Genomic DNA, 16,329 nt, shown 5'->3' on the forward strand with positions numbered 1-16,329 from the left:
TTTACAAAGCGCGGGTATAATTATTTTCGCACTCTGGCCAACTGCGCGGTTTTAATTCTCCTCTCCCCGGCTATTTTCACCTACCTCTCTTCCCTCAGGTTCGCGAGCGATGGAGGAGAGGAGAATTCCCAGGGACACCTACGCGGTCCCGGAATCCTGGATCCCGGAGGGTCGCGCGTTCGTTCTCCATGATCGAGTCCCGGCGAAGAAGCGGAGGACGAATAGCCGCTACCTCGCTGACTAAGTGCCTTTTGTTTATCCTGGAACGAGTATCCCGGTGTATTTGTCGCTAAGGAATTCCTGGCGTTTCGCGCGCGAATCGCGGACCCTCGACCTTCCGCCAAAATTTCTCCGGATCGCTAAATCGACGCACAAAACACAAACGGAATGTTGTCCTTCTCCGCAACGATTCCCCCGTTAACCTGTTGCGGGATCCGCCCGGATCCTCAAGAACCAAGGAATAAACATCGCGCGTCGGCGTTCTCGCGATGAAGACGAAGCGTTGAGCAAGAATTTTTCAACCGGTTAAAGGCACCCGGAGGGTAAGAGAAAAAAAGAAAAAAAAATGTTTAAAAAAAAAAAAAAACACAACACAGACAACCAGCGAAAAGTTCGCTCGAGGTGACAAAGCCTTCCGGCGACTTATACGATCCGATCCTACACCTATCGCCCTACTCATCGCTGGATATCCACAGATGTAACACTTGACGCAACGATTAGATTGTGTGAGATGTCGGACCGCCTGAAACGCTACGTGTCAATCCTGAAGGTATGAATCAGCTATTTCTTCACATATTAGGTACGTGATATTTTTTTGGCGATTTAGATTACAGAGGCCTGCGATGGTTTTTCAACCCCACAAAACTGAGGAGTCATTTCGATGGGTAAATTGGGTACGAATCTGAGAAAAAAAAAAAAAAAATACATTAAAAAAATTCTATCACGTAAATTTTGAGAGAATATTTTTATTTTTAATTCCCGTTGTCCGAGTCAACTTCCAATTTCTGTGTTAATTACATGTATTAATGGTAGTGTTGGTATTTCAATATTCATCTACATTCACTAGTTGTTATTTATGGTGATTTTAAGCGTATTTAGAGCTACGTAAATAGGTACTAGAGAAAAATATTGAACAGGAGTTTTGAAGAAAGTAAAAAAAGATAACATCACCCGTTTTGACTTATCCAGTCTCCTAAATCTTGTTTATTACTAATGCTGTTCGTTTTATATTCGAGCATTCGATTTTATGTTCACTATATATTTATTTTTTTTTCATAAAAATTGCTAAAAAATCCGTAGATATGCGTATCTTGAATTAAAATGAATCTCGATCTACTGTAAAATAAACTAGCTCTACATTTTACCCAACAAACCCAAGTACCTTAAAAAAGCATAATTACAAAGGAAATTAAAAGTTATATTTCTCAGGCGTACGTTGTACATATTTAATTTGAAAAGATTATACGAATATCCTTTTGCAAACTGTAACGACTGTATATCTATTGATAAAAATTTTTCGTATGCCAAACGTGGGAAATGCAGATTTCAGTAACTCGTACCCACAAAGTAATTTTTAACGTCAATATTCGAATACTCGAAATGATTCTAATAAGAAAGTAAAGAATTAACGTAACAATTTATCTGTGATAACTCGAATAACTCACTGCAAACAAGAACTAAATTGCGAAAGTGTTCAATTCGAAAATGTTAAATCCAAAATGGAGGACCAAAATTCAAAAGAACGAACTGCGATTTCTGCAGGAATCAAAATTTTGAATCTGGATGTTAAAATCAAAAGTAAGGACCTAAAAAAACACTTTGGCAGTAGCAAGCAATTTATTTCACGTAAATAGACAGAATATCCGTTAATCAGTCACAGATCCGTTTTTCATCTCAATTAACATTTTTTTGTCTTTGACTTGAAAGGGCATAAAAACCATCAGATCAAACACGGTTCAAATAATTACACAAATTTTGTTTTGACATTATATTTGCATGAATAAATTTTGATTCTACACATCGAATAATCACCAAAATCTTCATTTATCGGTTGTAAAGTTTGCCTTTATCTTGTTTACATTGACAAATAAGTCCCGACGCGTTTCGTTGACAGTATAAGCAGCAGATACAGCGTCAGGTGGAAATAAAAATGAATCCTCAACTAATGGAACCGTTTTTTATTTTCTTAACTACGTAAAAGAAACCAAAATTCGCCATTTAGAACCAAGGCTCAAAAATTCGTGCCTCATAATTCCCATCTACGTTCTCTCTCGTTCCTTATCGTAGAAAATATCGATTAGCATCGGAAGATTCCTCGTTTTTACAGTTACCGGTTGATTTTACGGGACGATCTTTTTTTCTCTTCATAGCCGAATGAAAGTCGAGGCCCGTTTACAGCGAACCGAGCAATTCAACGGTCTCGGGATCCGAATAAGTGGCGAGTGGTTTGCAGGAGCGGTTTGGGGCCCGGTAACGGGGCACCGGGAGTTCAACCGAAGCTAGCATCTGCTCTTTGGGACCCGGTAATATGCGTGCGCGATATCACGGCCCGGATCTCAGATGTGTCTCCCAGATATCGGGCGCTGCACTCATACTCGGAAAGCGGGAGCAGCAACCACAGCAACAGCAACAGCAGCAGCAACAGCAACAGCAGCTTGTTCGAAACGGGTGGCATGAGGAGCGGTGCTCTTCACCCATCGTTATTATTGCCTAGTGTTTTAGTTGTTGTTAGGTACCTACTTCCAGTCGTCGGTGTATCGCTACCGAAAGACAACCGACTCTGTCTAATTCCTCGGCTTTGGTGAATGAAACTCCGTCTAGTGACGAAAATAAAGCCGGTGTAATATCCAAGTCGTCGTTGTTAACACTCCTTTGTATCGATTCATCGACGCTTGATATGCTCCGAAAAATGTGCGATCGTATCGTTCATTACATCTGTTGGATCCTCGAAATCTTTCCACTGAATACGTTCGTTCGACAGGATTTGTACTAACCTTGGGCGTAATTTTTGTTTAGCGTTGTATTGTTTAAACCGACTCGTTAATTGTACAAAATCCTTTCATTCAACCTGAATATGTTATAAAAACACTTTAGAATAGGTAATAATCCGTCATAACTTTCACATTTTTGTATAGTCGAGTACGATAAATTTATACTTCGGCTCGCTATAATTTGATAAGATCCCTTAAATAAATTTCGTTTTTTCAGTTTTTTTTTTCGCACTCCACATAAGGTCGTAAGGAGAAAACAGCGACTTTATACACAGAACGGATAAAAAAAAAAAACAAGACATTTTTAAATTCTGGTTCAAATAAACGTCGTCCAACTATTTTTGCAAAAAGCTGCTCGGTACAAGGATTAGTGTCATCGAGTGAAACCAAATTTATTTAAATCGACAAAAATGTTTCTTCACATTTATTTCGCTGTACTTGGAATAAAATTATTATTAAAACTTTTTTTCATCTCTTTAATGGTGTGATACTTGATTTTGTGTGAAGATGAAAAGTGACGATAGGAGATTCCGCGATAGCGAATATTACGTGTGCTAAAATTCTTTTCGAAATCTGTAAAAATTTACTCTGCAGCGCGATTAGAAATATAGAAATCGATGTCACGTGTAATAGTTACAAAAAGACGGACACGCTAAGAAGACACGCAAGGTTTTTTGTAAAAAAAAATACCCATGCCAACTAAATTGTTTATTATAAATGTATCGTATTTTACTTTGCACGCGGTGATTTTCACTGTTCCTGCGGAGTAAATTCTGCGTTTTGTCAAAAAAAAAAAAAAAACAAAAAAAAAACCTGACGTGTCCCTCTTTACCTCCAGTTTTGAGTAAAATCCACTTTTTTATTTTCTCCGTCCAATAAGACTGACAGAGTCACCGTATTCAGGATATTTGTAACGACGTGAGCGTATGGTGGCAGATTATTATACGGGGTTATACGAACTCGGTATGGGCGGTGTACGTGTTAATTAGTAACGTACCCATACGAATCGTTGGGGCATTGAGTTTCTCCCTAACCAACATCCGCCGCGAATACATTATCGCGGGGTGAGTTATAACTTTTTCTGTACAGCGTGTACACCCAAATACACACACACACACACACACACACATGTATAATATACGTATGTTCAATTGCGTATGCACGTGTAGATGAGAAGAAGTTGGCAACCGTCATTTCCTCATGTATTATACCTACACGTACATTACATGTATGTACGTATAATAATGTAAATACCTTTCTCACTGACCTCGGAGCAGCCGCCCCATCATGAGAATAAAACTGCACTTCGTTACGAGTCGAAGTTTAGCGCTTAGATTTGACGCTACTGAGGTTCGTATAAACCTACTTCGAAGTAAACTGAACCTGGAATTCCTACATTTACATTCTAACTCGTAAAAATTTAATGGCAAATCCTACATCGAACCTCTAACTTCTAAAAATTAAAATACCAAATTCTTCTTTGACGCTCTCGGTAGAAGGTTGGACCTATTTTGACGATATTCGATCTACCGCTTCTCCATTGAATCTGTAACTCCTCATCTATAGATATATTATCACAGCGACAATCAAATGTTCACAATGAATATTCCGAGGGGTATTTGGACATAATTTTGATGAGCTTTGATAACATTCGAAAATTAAGTATCGCATTTGAACTGTATTTATTCAACGTTTTTACGAATACAAAAACCCTTTCAAGCGATTGAATATAAAGTAAATACGATCAAACTCACGTGTAAACCAATTCCTATTTGTTAGGATTTTTATTTGATTTTATACGATTTAATCCTATTTTTTGTATTACAATCATAATCAATCAGAATTGATGGGTACCTTAATCATCGGGTTAGGATTTCGAGGGTTAAAGGAGGGATTCGAGCAAGCGGGCTTAACCCTACATCTGGAGGGTTGAAGGAGGTTCTAAACAGACACCCTACTTTCAGCCTGAACTCGGTTTATCGGAAAATTTCGGACATTTTTAACGTCAAAGTAGGTTCTGATGTTGGATTGGAATAGAACCTACTTTACGATCTTGAAACCCTACCTAGGAGATCCTACCTTCGGACTCGAAACCAGTTATGCCTGGCTGTCCGTTCTTTACGTAGGTATGCAAAATTTTTATTACCATATTTTCACGATAGAAAAATCGTATTTATTAGAAAGGGGTTTTACGCACCGATTCAATCTCAGCGGCGAGGTAATGAACAACCGTATATCGAAAATACTAAACAAGGAGTTGTTGGAAACGTTTCAACGATCACGACGTCGAGATTCACTCAGCGATTCGGATCGTAAAACTTATTTTAAAACGTGATTTTGTACATAAAATAAAATCCAAACAATGAAACATCGATCACGTTATTATTTATAATTTATATATATACACTACAATTATTAAAATAATCCATTAAACGGCTTCATGAGATTTTACAACATTTCACGGTGTTTCAAAAGATATCGTACGATTTTTCAAGGATTTCATCCGATTTCGAACAGTTCATGCTGAGACGTTAGAAAAATCATACAAATGAATTCACAAAATTTCACAATATGTCGCAACGCGTTGTCGTATGATTTCTCGTCATTCTATAACACGTCACGAAATCTTGACTTTTCAAGGGACTTCTGGTTTCCAATGATTTCATAAGATTTCAAGAATGGTATGCACCAGATTTTACGAACGATTGATCCGGAACGCTTCTTTTAACGAGTCACACTGCATCATAAAAACTGGGAGAAAACAATCAGGGAGATGAAAATTATAAAATGATGTATTAAAGACGACGTTTTTACGATTTTCCACCGTGACATGCCCTGAAGAGTTTGCGTGGGTTAAAAGAAGGATTATGTGAAAATATGAGCCTTTTACGCTGTGTGGAAAATCGGGCTCATTTCATTTATCACTTTTTTTGCATGTTTTTGGATTTGTGTAGAAATCGCGCCGTAACACTTCAATTATTACTTCTTTCCTGACATTTATATTCAACCCAAAGATCACGATCCAAAACACAACGATATATTACACGGGAATGTTATTCTCCTACATTAAAAGTTCATATCGAATTATAAATATTTTATGAGATTGAATTAACAATGAAAAAGTCAGATAAATTTCTCAAACATGAACTGAAGACTTGATATTACCAAGTGTCGGTCTTTGTAACGTAAATTAATATTACGATTGATGTGAGCGATCAAAAAAAATTTTTATTCGCGAAACTTCATAAATTTAAGAAAAATGTATAAAAGTAAAAAATCAACCGAGCACGATTTTCCACATAACTTAGAACGCTCATATTTTGACGAAACGTTTTTTTTAACCTGATCAAACTCTTTAGGAATTGCCGCGCTAGAAAATCACAGATTACTTTATTCCGAAACACCCGAACTCGTGTTTATTATTTCAAATCCCCGAAACCCTCGTTCATTTATTTAATAAAACATGTATTTAAATACGTTTCATAAAAAAACTTTCCCTCCGCTATATAACCTAAACTGCTTTGAATAGATAGTCCACGTGTGTTTCTCTGCAGGATGTTTTTTTTTTTACCATTTCGTATTGTTTTTTAGAAAATAATTGCTATTAGCCTTTCACAAATTTGAATACATATCAAAATGCGTGTCGAAATGTGTCCCACGTATATCGTCCGAATGGGGCACATTCTATCGGTGTATATACGAAAGTCTCAAAAACAGAAGTGTCAAACGATGTGCACTGTTAAAAATTTCGAGTACTTCTTGTGAAAAACTTTATAGTACGTTTTAGTGCGGAAACGGCAATTTCCTCGATTCGATTCGAGTTCGTTAGTAGAAAATGTCAAGGCTCCGACTAATTTTCTGATTCAGAGTAAAATTCGTGTACATTTCTATGCGCTCAAGTTCAATTTCCACGAATTCAAGTGAAAATTCGCAGCGAAATATTTAATGCCAGCCGTCGAATCAAAAAGTCCTCAAGTGAAGTTTCAATGAAACAAACCCGTTAGTCGAACTTGCAAATTTCAATCTACTGCAATAATTCTTCCCTCTGTGACAATATCAGCACTAAAATTTGCCAGACCAGCAATTAATTTTTTCCACCTCCAAACCGCGCGAAATCTTCACGAAATTTATTCATACACGAAAAAAGCTGTAATACAGATTTTACATCTCCCGTTGTGAATATATGAACAGCACGTTTTTTGGAGTCAAATCTTCATAAATTGTGGTAGATCTTCTTCATTAACTGTTATTATCGGATTTGTAAATCCTGCCACAATTGCTGTAGACCTGACTCGAAAAATGTGATTCTTCTTTCCGTGAACTGCAGAGTCTGTAAAGTTTCGGCAAATTGTAACGATCGATCTTAACCTTGTCTCTTTTGCTCCAAATTTCCCCCGTTTCGTGATTTTGTAACTAGAAAAATTGAGTAAATCGGGTATCGTTAAAAAAAACTGTTTGAATATTGTTGGAATTAGGAAAAACGAGGCACGCGAAACCATTTTGCGCTATTGTCGATCCTTTTTTGGTAATTGCAACGCAAAATCAGTTTCTTCGGTTTACTCTACTTTTTTAGTTAAACAAGGCTTTAACGTCAATTTATCGTTGCACAAGCGTTAAATTTTCGCAACGGTTGCAAGAAAATATAGTAAGAGTGATCGTAATGAGAAAGAATAGTAAGAAATACCAGACTTTCCGGTAAAAGCTAGAAAACTAATTTTCATTTCGTACCTGAAACTATATTTTTCGATTCTTGTAAAAAATGAAAATAGATAAGAACTGAGCGGTAACCGGAAATAAAAATTTCTCTCAGTGTAGCACCAGATCGCAACTTTATATCCTAGACCCGCGCCTTGGAAGTCCTGATTTATTATTACTGCGCAACTTTACGCAGTCTGTGCATATAAGTTGGTGGTAATTCGCCGAAGGGTGACGTCGCCTCTCAGAAAACTGCGAATATGCAAGAAGAAGAAGAAGAAGAAGAAGAAGTCGAAGAAGACGATGAAGAGGCTGCTTCATCCCCGGAGGATCGTAGGAGTGACCTGGGCCCCTGCACCCCAGGTGGGCCCCCTGTTATTAGGGACAATTTCCAAGGGCCCGGGGGTATCGGGGCCCGCGATTCGCGTCCGCGGAGGACGTCGCCTCGGCGTTTGAGGCATACAGGAAGCGGATAATGCCGTAGCTGTACCCGAGTATGCACCCGGGGGTGAGTGCGAGGCCGCTTAGCGGGCATATTTTATGATAAGCAGCCTTCGCATTTTTCCCCGCGTATTCCCGGGGGACCCGCGGGCTGCGAGAGGGAATCAAGAGGGCGGACGGGGGGGAAAAAAATTGACGAAGATAGAAAGGGGGGAAAATTCTGTACCGCGAGTAAGATGGGGGGGGGAGGGGCGTAATCATTGTGATTATCTTATATTAGATATTGACTACGAATTTGCATAATGTTGCCTACCTACCTCGTACATCGAACGGATCGCCCGTTTATCATCGCTATTTTTCCTCCTTCATTCTTGTCCACGTTCTCGGTTTCCCTCGTTGTCTTTTTATATCGTTTCTTCTACAATATATACCTTTGGGTGAAGGTTGCTTTTTTTTTTTTTTTCTTTTTTGTTTTTTTAAGAGTCCTTGGTCTTCTTTTGCTGCTGCCTTCGGATTATATTTTTTAACTATCTTTACTCGATTATTTACTTCTTGTGTTTTTTTTTTTTAAACACGCAACGATTACGATCTAATTCAGCCTGAGATCGATATATCCTTGGCTGTGTTTTGATCGCCACGTAAAAGTAGATTGAATAATTATAGGTGCCCTCATTGCACCCACGCTCCGGAAAATATTTATAACAACGCAATTCAATCGAATATAATAACCTCGATGGTTAGGTTTCACTTATTTTCTCGAATTAATTTATTTTCGGTTCAAACATATTTCTCTACTTTTTAGTTCAACATTCGGTGATGAATTGTGCAAAGCAAATAAAATCAAAAGAAGAAAAAATAATGCGCACATCTATTTGAAGCTTATGTAATCCACCATAATTTTTTTATTTTTGTTGAACAAAAAATTTATTCCGATCGACAAATAGAAAATAAGTAGGTCAAACGGTAAAAATTTGCAATTGAATTAAAATTTTTCTCTGTAGCTGCATTCAAGCAACAATTTTATACATTTCTGTAGAAGGGAGGATGATTATCTGAGAATCAAATTTGCCAATGGGTCCTGAAAAAAAGTAAAACTTCCGACATGTATCAACGAATTCTTAGAATCCAAATAATCTCCGTTATACATTGCAAGTATACTTATGTACACTTACAACGACGAGGATGTAGAAATCAATTTTATTAAAATGTTTATCAAAATGACCTTGAAAAAACTGAACTCCAATTTACAGGCGCCGTTGTAATTTGGTCGTTGAGCAAAGTAAACGCCGTTGATTGGTCAGGCCACTGGTCTAATGTACCCGGTGTTCAATTTTGGTCAGCAAGATTCAATATTGTGAGCTATAAGTGTTTGACAGCGTTCAATGTCGGCTGTGGATAAAAAAAAGAAGAAGAAAAATTGCGATAACGGTAAAGATAAAGGAGTACAAAGTTTCAATCACATACAATGAGAAGAATTCAATTTGTCACAATAACTAGAGAAATTCGGTAAAACAGGTATCGTTAAAAAAACTGTTCGAACATTGTTGGAATTACGAAAAACGAGGTACGCGTAACCATTTTGCGCAATTCTCGATCCATTTCGGTAATTGCAACGCAAAATCAGATCGGTTTGCGAGGCTTACTCTACTTTTTTAGTTAAATAAAGCTTTAACGTCAATTTATCGTTGCACAAGCATTAAATGTTTGCAACAGTCAGACGAAAATATAGTAAGGGTGATCGTAATGAGAAAGAATGGTAACGGATACTAGACGTTCCGGTAACAGTTACAAAACTAATTTTCATTTTATACCTAGGACTATATTTTTGGATCGTGGTAAAAAATGAAAATAGTCACGGACTGGGCGGTAACCGGAAATAAAAATTTCTCTCGGCGTATCAACGAATCCCATAATCTTTAAGAAAATCAAGTCCAATTTTTTCGCCGAACTTCGCGCGGCCCGTCGCATAAAAAATCGTTTAAATCGACCGATCGAGTCACCCAATACGTGGATTATACGTATCATGGATCGGGTTATAATGTATACCCCACGTTATATAGACGCGTGCAGGTAGGTGTATACATAAGTGGGTGCCTATACTCACGTAATACCCATCTACCCGCAAGGTGTTCACACTATGTTCCCGGAGCGAAGGGATTTAAGGCTGCGGGACGAGATCGGAGCAGCGGGCCGAGAAAACGCGTCCTATATAAAGATATGGGCCTCGTACCGATCGTCTCCGGAGCGCTAAATACAGGTTTGGTAGAGCCATCAGATTTCTAATAAATTTAAATAATAACAGGATGGATGGTAGGTACGTACATACAATATATACGTATATGTTTATATAGAAATAAATATATGTATATGTATGCATATAATGTAACCTCGCGAGCAAATACCGATACCCGATTATTGTAATCGAACGTAATGATTAGCCGAGTAAATAAATATATGCTGTGAAGAGGGAGAGAGAGAGAGAGTGAGAGAGAGAGAGAGAGAAATAAATAAAAAGGATGATAGAAGAGAAGTAAAAAATTAAAAGTTAAAAGAGTCGAAGGAGAGCGAAGAGCGCGGTTAAAATACGACCATCTTTATCGAATATCCCACGGTCGTGTGCCGATGCTAATTTTGTTATATAAATATATATAATATATATATATATATATAGTATATAGTAAAGTATAGGTTATAAAAATCTGAAGAGTTCCATCATTCACTGACCGCGCGAATCTCTGCAGCTTCTTATCGTTCGATCGATCGCCGGCTGGCTTCTTATTTCTCGATCGATGATAATCGCGCGGTTTCGTTTTCTAATGAAATGGTCATTTCACGGTGAAATTCAACGTTTATATATGTATATTTGTCGGAAAGTTTACTGATGTGCGGGCAGCTCCTCTCTAGTAGTATATTTTATGTCGGTGCTTTTATACCTCATAAAAGTGATATATCTTTTTACCGATCTTCGACCGTATCCGTAATCGGTATAAGCTATTAATGGAACTGATCAAAATGCCACGCGCGTGCGATATTATGACGTCGATACGGTTTAGCGTTTGGCAGCGCCACGCGTCTTTCGAGTTAATTTATCCGTCCCATAAAGAACTTTCGCAAAATAGTGCTTTGGTAAAATTGTACCGATTTCTGTATGATATAAAAATGGAAAAAGAATCGATGAGCGTATCGGCAAGTTTCTGATTTTTTGATAGATAATTTTACATGCAACTTTCATTCCAGTTGGATTAAGTAAATATCAAAGTTTGGGAGATTTGTAGATAGCCAAAGACATGAAGTATGATTTCGGTGAAATTGAATGCGCAGATTATCTTTTTTCATTTAGAAAATGTAAAACAGTTAAACATTGAAAAAGTTGTTAATGTGGAATAGTGATGAGTTTTCTTTTTTTTTTGTCGTTTCATATTTAGGCGAAATCGTTCTTATCTGTTATATATTCAACCTAATTGACTCAACTTGCAATCGTCCAGTCTTCGTTCCTGATCATTTAGATGAAACCATCCGATACATCCTTAAAATTACTTTGAGGTGGTACCATTACAAAATCATTAAAAGTGGAACTCGTTAAAATTCAAGTGACTTCACTAAAACTGACATTTCTGCCTTTACGTGTGCAAAACTTTACACCAAGTCACCGACTAAATACGACATCGAAAAAATATTCAACTCGTAATTTCAACACAGTATCTAACTAAAGAAGTACTCTCGGTATACTAATTATTTTAAACAATGAACATACTTTGTGTGTTTCATAAGGATTCTAAGTTTGATTGTAAAACATTGGAACATCGAACGGAATGAACAGATATTTAATTTCGAATCTATAAAGTGAGGTTATGTTATTTATGCACGGAGGGAAAGAAATACTTGAACCGAAAAAACAGATTATGTCAGAGTCCATTCACTTCAATCTAGTATCCCTTATTTCTTTTAAATACGATGACTTCAATACAACTGTTTCGATTTAGTTAGTTTGGAAAAATGATTTAGTCAAGCGAATTCCTTGATTCAACAAAAGCCTTTCTTGTTGCAATCTGATGAAGTATTTATTCGAGTAAACCTTTCGATGCGTTTCCGAAATTGAATCAGCTAGATATCATTTCACGCGAAGTGCATGTATTGATCCTACAAGTCGCATGTTCGTTTACACAAACAATTAGGTACTTCAAATAAAATAAGTACATGAATCTGGCTAACCAAAAGTTAACATCGATCGAACGCCGAACTTTGCTGATCTAACGGAGCTTGTTTGGCGTGACTAGTTGAATCAGTGGCACTAAGTTGTTCACAAGATGCTTTGATACAAGTAGAGACTGTATTCACCGTAAGCATCGATATAATAGTAATAGAAATGGCCACCAGGCGGTGAACTCTCTCGCTGCGGAAGTAGCTTCAGAGATATTTATAAAACCGGGTTATCGGTTGAGATGATAGATACGGATAACGTAAGACACATTTGTCATCAGACATGTTACAAGTGATGAAGACATTAGGTACCGAGTTTCGAAGCATCGAAATTGATATTAGCGACAAATAAACAAAAGTAGGTTGACTCAGTTTAACATATACTTCTACTTAAGTAAATAACAATAAGTTGTCGGGTTTTATCGATTCAACATCGGGTAAATTCGCCCAAACTTTGAGTCAGAATAATTGTAAATGATATCATTCGTAGAACACAGATCGTGCGGTGGAATAACACTAATGTTCAGTCAATGCAATATTTTTGCAATAACAAATTTCAATACGTGAATCAACCATTGAAATTTTGACTCTACTAAATACGTATATTAAAACAAGATCAATATGTTTTGTCCGAATTAAGTGAGTATTGTGTTCGCCGCATTTGACTATAGCATTTAGTTGAATAAAACGAATGTCACTTGACTCAAATAATCCCTTTCCTCCGCGTGCGTGATTTTCATGAAATTGTTAGAAATTGTAGGATTTGAGGCAATAAAATAATTTTTAAACGAGTATTCTGAGATAAATAATTATAACAATGAGGGTCATCATCCTCGTTTTAGTATTTAAAAATGCATCAATTCAAACGATATCCGGGCTTCTGCTTTGGCGTCCACAAAATTCGCACCTCCCGTGATCGTGCCACCTTAAATCCATGATATAAATCCGAATCAAAGAAGCCAATTCCGCTGCTGATCGTGTCTAGAGCAGCAGGGTCGTGGACGCAACGCGTCGATGTACGCCAGACGGAATTCTTTTCGCAGGTGGAACATGAAGCGGAAAGTATTTCGAGGCGACATAATAAGTAATAAGGTCTTGACGACCGGTGGGGACGCGTCGCGACGGTTTCGCGGGGATCGAGGCATGACCGGATGGCTTCTGCCGGAGGAGATATGGATCTTGTCGATCCGGATGACGACGCGTCGTACCACCGGGAACCGGGTGGAAGTGCGTCGGGAAGCCGTCGACGGTGTCCGCGATGCCGAACCTCGCGTGAGGAACCCCGGGGAACCCGGGTGAGGAGCCCCTGAGATCTTATCGGGAGCATATGGGCCCGTTTTGCTTCGTGGGACCCGGATCACCGACATTTGGCTCAAAGTTTACCGTACTAATTACAGCGCTGCGCGACCGCGACTCCGCAGCGACAGTACGCCTGATTCCTTCCTCCTCATCCTCCTCAAAAGCGGGCGACACAACCTGCCGGATATTAATACCTACATCCTTGTACTTTCTTGTCCCGTATCGGCCGTCCGGTTGTCTAGCTTAGAAATATGGATCAGGATCAGACTACGAGAAGTGCTCGGAAATTATCGTGCACGAAGCTCAAGCCAAACACCGTGTCGATGTCACTGTTCCTTCTTGATGGGCACAGGAAAAAGCAGGAGTAGGTAAGCATACCGTGTACATGCGCTAATTTGAGGGGGTATTCACTCATAGATCGGGTGACAAGCGGTTGCAATGATTTCCATACTTTCTTGCGATTTCAACTGTGATTTCTTGCGAGTTTGAAGCGTTTGAATGAATATCCCCTGGATTGCAGCTTTGAACTATTTACTCGTAAAAATTGCTGTACTCCCTGGTTCGAAATCGGTTGAAATCAGAAGGAAATCATAGAGACAAAATGCTTTTAAATCGTATGAAATCACTTTGATATCACTGAAGATTATCTCAAATCATACCAAATCACTAGAAAACAACAGAAATCACACACGATGTCATCTGAAATCACACGAATCATACATGAAATAACTTGATTTTACGAAATCACGAGATCACTTATATGCTAAAAGCTTGAATGAATAGCCCCTCCAACGCAGCTTTGAAACGCATTTCACGGTTTGTTAATAGTGTTGTAGGGACTTCACGTACAGGACCTACCGTAGGTTGTTCGATTTCGATTGACATTCGACCCAATTTGTAAACAAAGTTGTCGAAGGTAGCGCGTAATTCATGATAAATCCAAAAGATAGTATGGAAATCAAGGTGGCAATTGAATGGTCAGTAAAAGCTGCTATATACTCTCCGGGAATTTGAAATTGAAACAAGCACGAGCTGTGTTTGGTTAGTTCAACTTACTGATATCACGATTCGTCACCAGTTTCTGATTACTTAGTTGATTTCGTAACGAAATTGATGTAGGTATGCATAACTAATTGATTCATGCAACCCTTGAAATGTCTTGGGGTGACATTAGCGTACCTTTGGTGGAATGTATAATTCCAACAATGTTGTGGTCTGGATGATTTTAACAATTGAAGAGAAATAATGATACATTTTCTGAATTTGAATATATTTCCACGGTAAGCTATGCCACCAGATTCAAAGTGGATTGATGATGAGACTGAAGTTGGGACTGATATGATTATTATGATTATCGAATTGGTCTGATGTTCCCATTTTCGAATTCAAGATCTGTGGACTTAGATATTTAGAAATATGCCAGTCTTCGTCGAAGTCGAGTATAACAACCCTCTAAACCTAACAATTAACTATCGGAACCTATGGGTATACTTCTTCTGTGTACATTGTTGGATATTTGAAGAGGTTGAGGCCACCTTGAACCAAAATGAACACCTAAGTGAACCAAAAAAATAGTCCATAACTAAACTATTACAATTATTAATTGTAATTGGTTTTTTCAGGGCTGTGAAATTACTGCCCATAAGCAATTGACTTCGATGAGAAATCTGCTTTTTGTAAACACGTTGAGTCAGGTTATTTTTATACCTTCCGCGAAATTTTCAGACAATCATTTTCCGCGGTTTATATAAAGCTGTATCCTCAGTTTATGTGTGATTTTGAAAACGTAATTCATTAAAAGAAATTTTGACATTTTATTAGGATCCTATAGCTTCTCGTTTATCAATTGATTTTACAAATAATTTGAATCTTTAACCATTTAAAAAAACTACCTTGGGAATAATTTGACCTCAGAGATCATAACAAGAATATCGCAGATGTTTAGAATCTGTCGTACTTGTTGGTTCTCGATAAACTTGGTTCTTAATAAAAGTATCTGAAGTTTCTACGGAAACAAGAAACGATAAAAACGAAAATTACGACTATAAATTTACATTAATATTATATCTGTTGATAAAAGACAGTGCGACATAGTTGTCTATAAAGATACTATGAAAATATCAATGGTCACAAAAAGGTCCGGCGTATTACTGTTGAAAAACCTTTAACAAGGTCCTCGAATTTTGAACCCATATTCTCCGACTCTACTGTCAATGCTCACGCTGTATTCAAATTGATCAATGCGACAATTGCAAACATCAGTAGCAGTAAACTCGTTAGAACTGGAATAATTGAATTAACCATTGATACGAGTATTATACCTCTTCGTACAAAGAGAGAGACTATTTCACAGATATTCAATTAATTCCACCATCATGTGCAGGAATTCCTTTCGATTCGCCAGGACACGGATATAGGAGCCAAGAGTGGTTCCCGATACGTGGAGGAGACTGCACGTTGCCGTGCTTCGTTCGGGAGCGAGAGTAAATCGTCGGGATAGTTTTGTTGTCTGTCGCGCATCTATATACATCCCGAGTGCTGCAAATGCAGCCTGGGATCAGCGACCATTACCTGAAGCCGAGTTCGAGCCAATGGAGAACCAATGAAGAATCGGAGAGAACCAATGGAGCAGATCTCCACGCCCCCTGCACTTTACTCCAAAGTCCGAAGCAAACAGCATGCAAATACGCCGCAGCTTTTATCT

At 38.0% G+C, this 16,329-nt stretch overlaps 1 protein-coding gene across 1 annotated transcript; it reads left to right on the forward strand.

Annotated features, from left to right (window-relative positions):
* The first annotated feature begins 603 nt into the window (after positions 1 to 603).
* LOC124293880 lies at positions 604 to 3,103 on the forward strand. The gene is made up of 2 exons (XM_046736684.1): positions 604 to 769; positions 2,370 to 3,103. The coding sequence occupies exons 1-2, from the start codon at positions 731 to 733 to the stop codon at positions 2,802 to 2,804; spliced, it is 474 nt and encodes a 157-aa protein (XP_046592640.1). The 5' UTR covers positions 604 to 730; the 3' UTR covers positions 2,805 to 3,103.
* The last annotated feature ends 13,226 nt before the right edge of the window (positions 3,104 to 16,329 follow it).

The sequence above is a fragment of the Neodiprion lecontei genome, chromosome 4 (genome assembly GCF_021901455.1).
Source record: "Neodiprion lecontei isolate iyNeoLeco1 chromosome 4, iyNeoLeco1.1, whole genome shotgun sequence".
NCBI lineage: Eukaryota > Metazoa > Arthropoda > Insecta > Hymenoptera > Diprionidae > Neodiprion > Neodiprion lecontei.

Coding starts and splice junctions, on each gene's coding strand:
- LOC124293880 (XM_046736684.1), top strand. CDS start 731: ATGTCGGACCGCCTGAAACGCTACGTGTCAATCCTGAAG. Junction 770..2,369: donor GCTACGTGTCAATCCTGAAG/GTATGAATCAGC, acceptor TTCTCTTCATAG/CCGAATGAAAGTCGAGGCCC.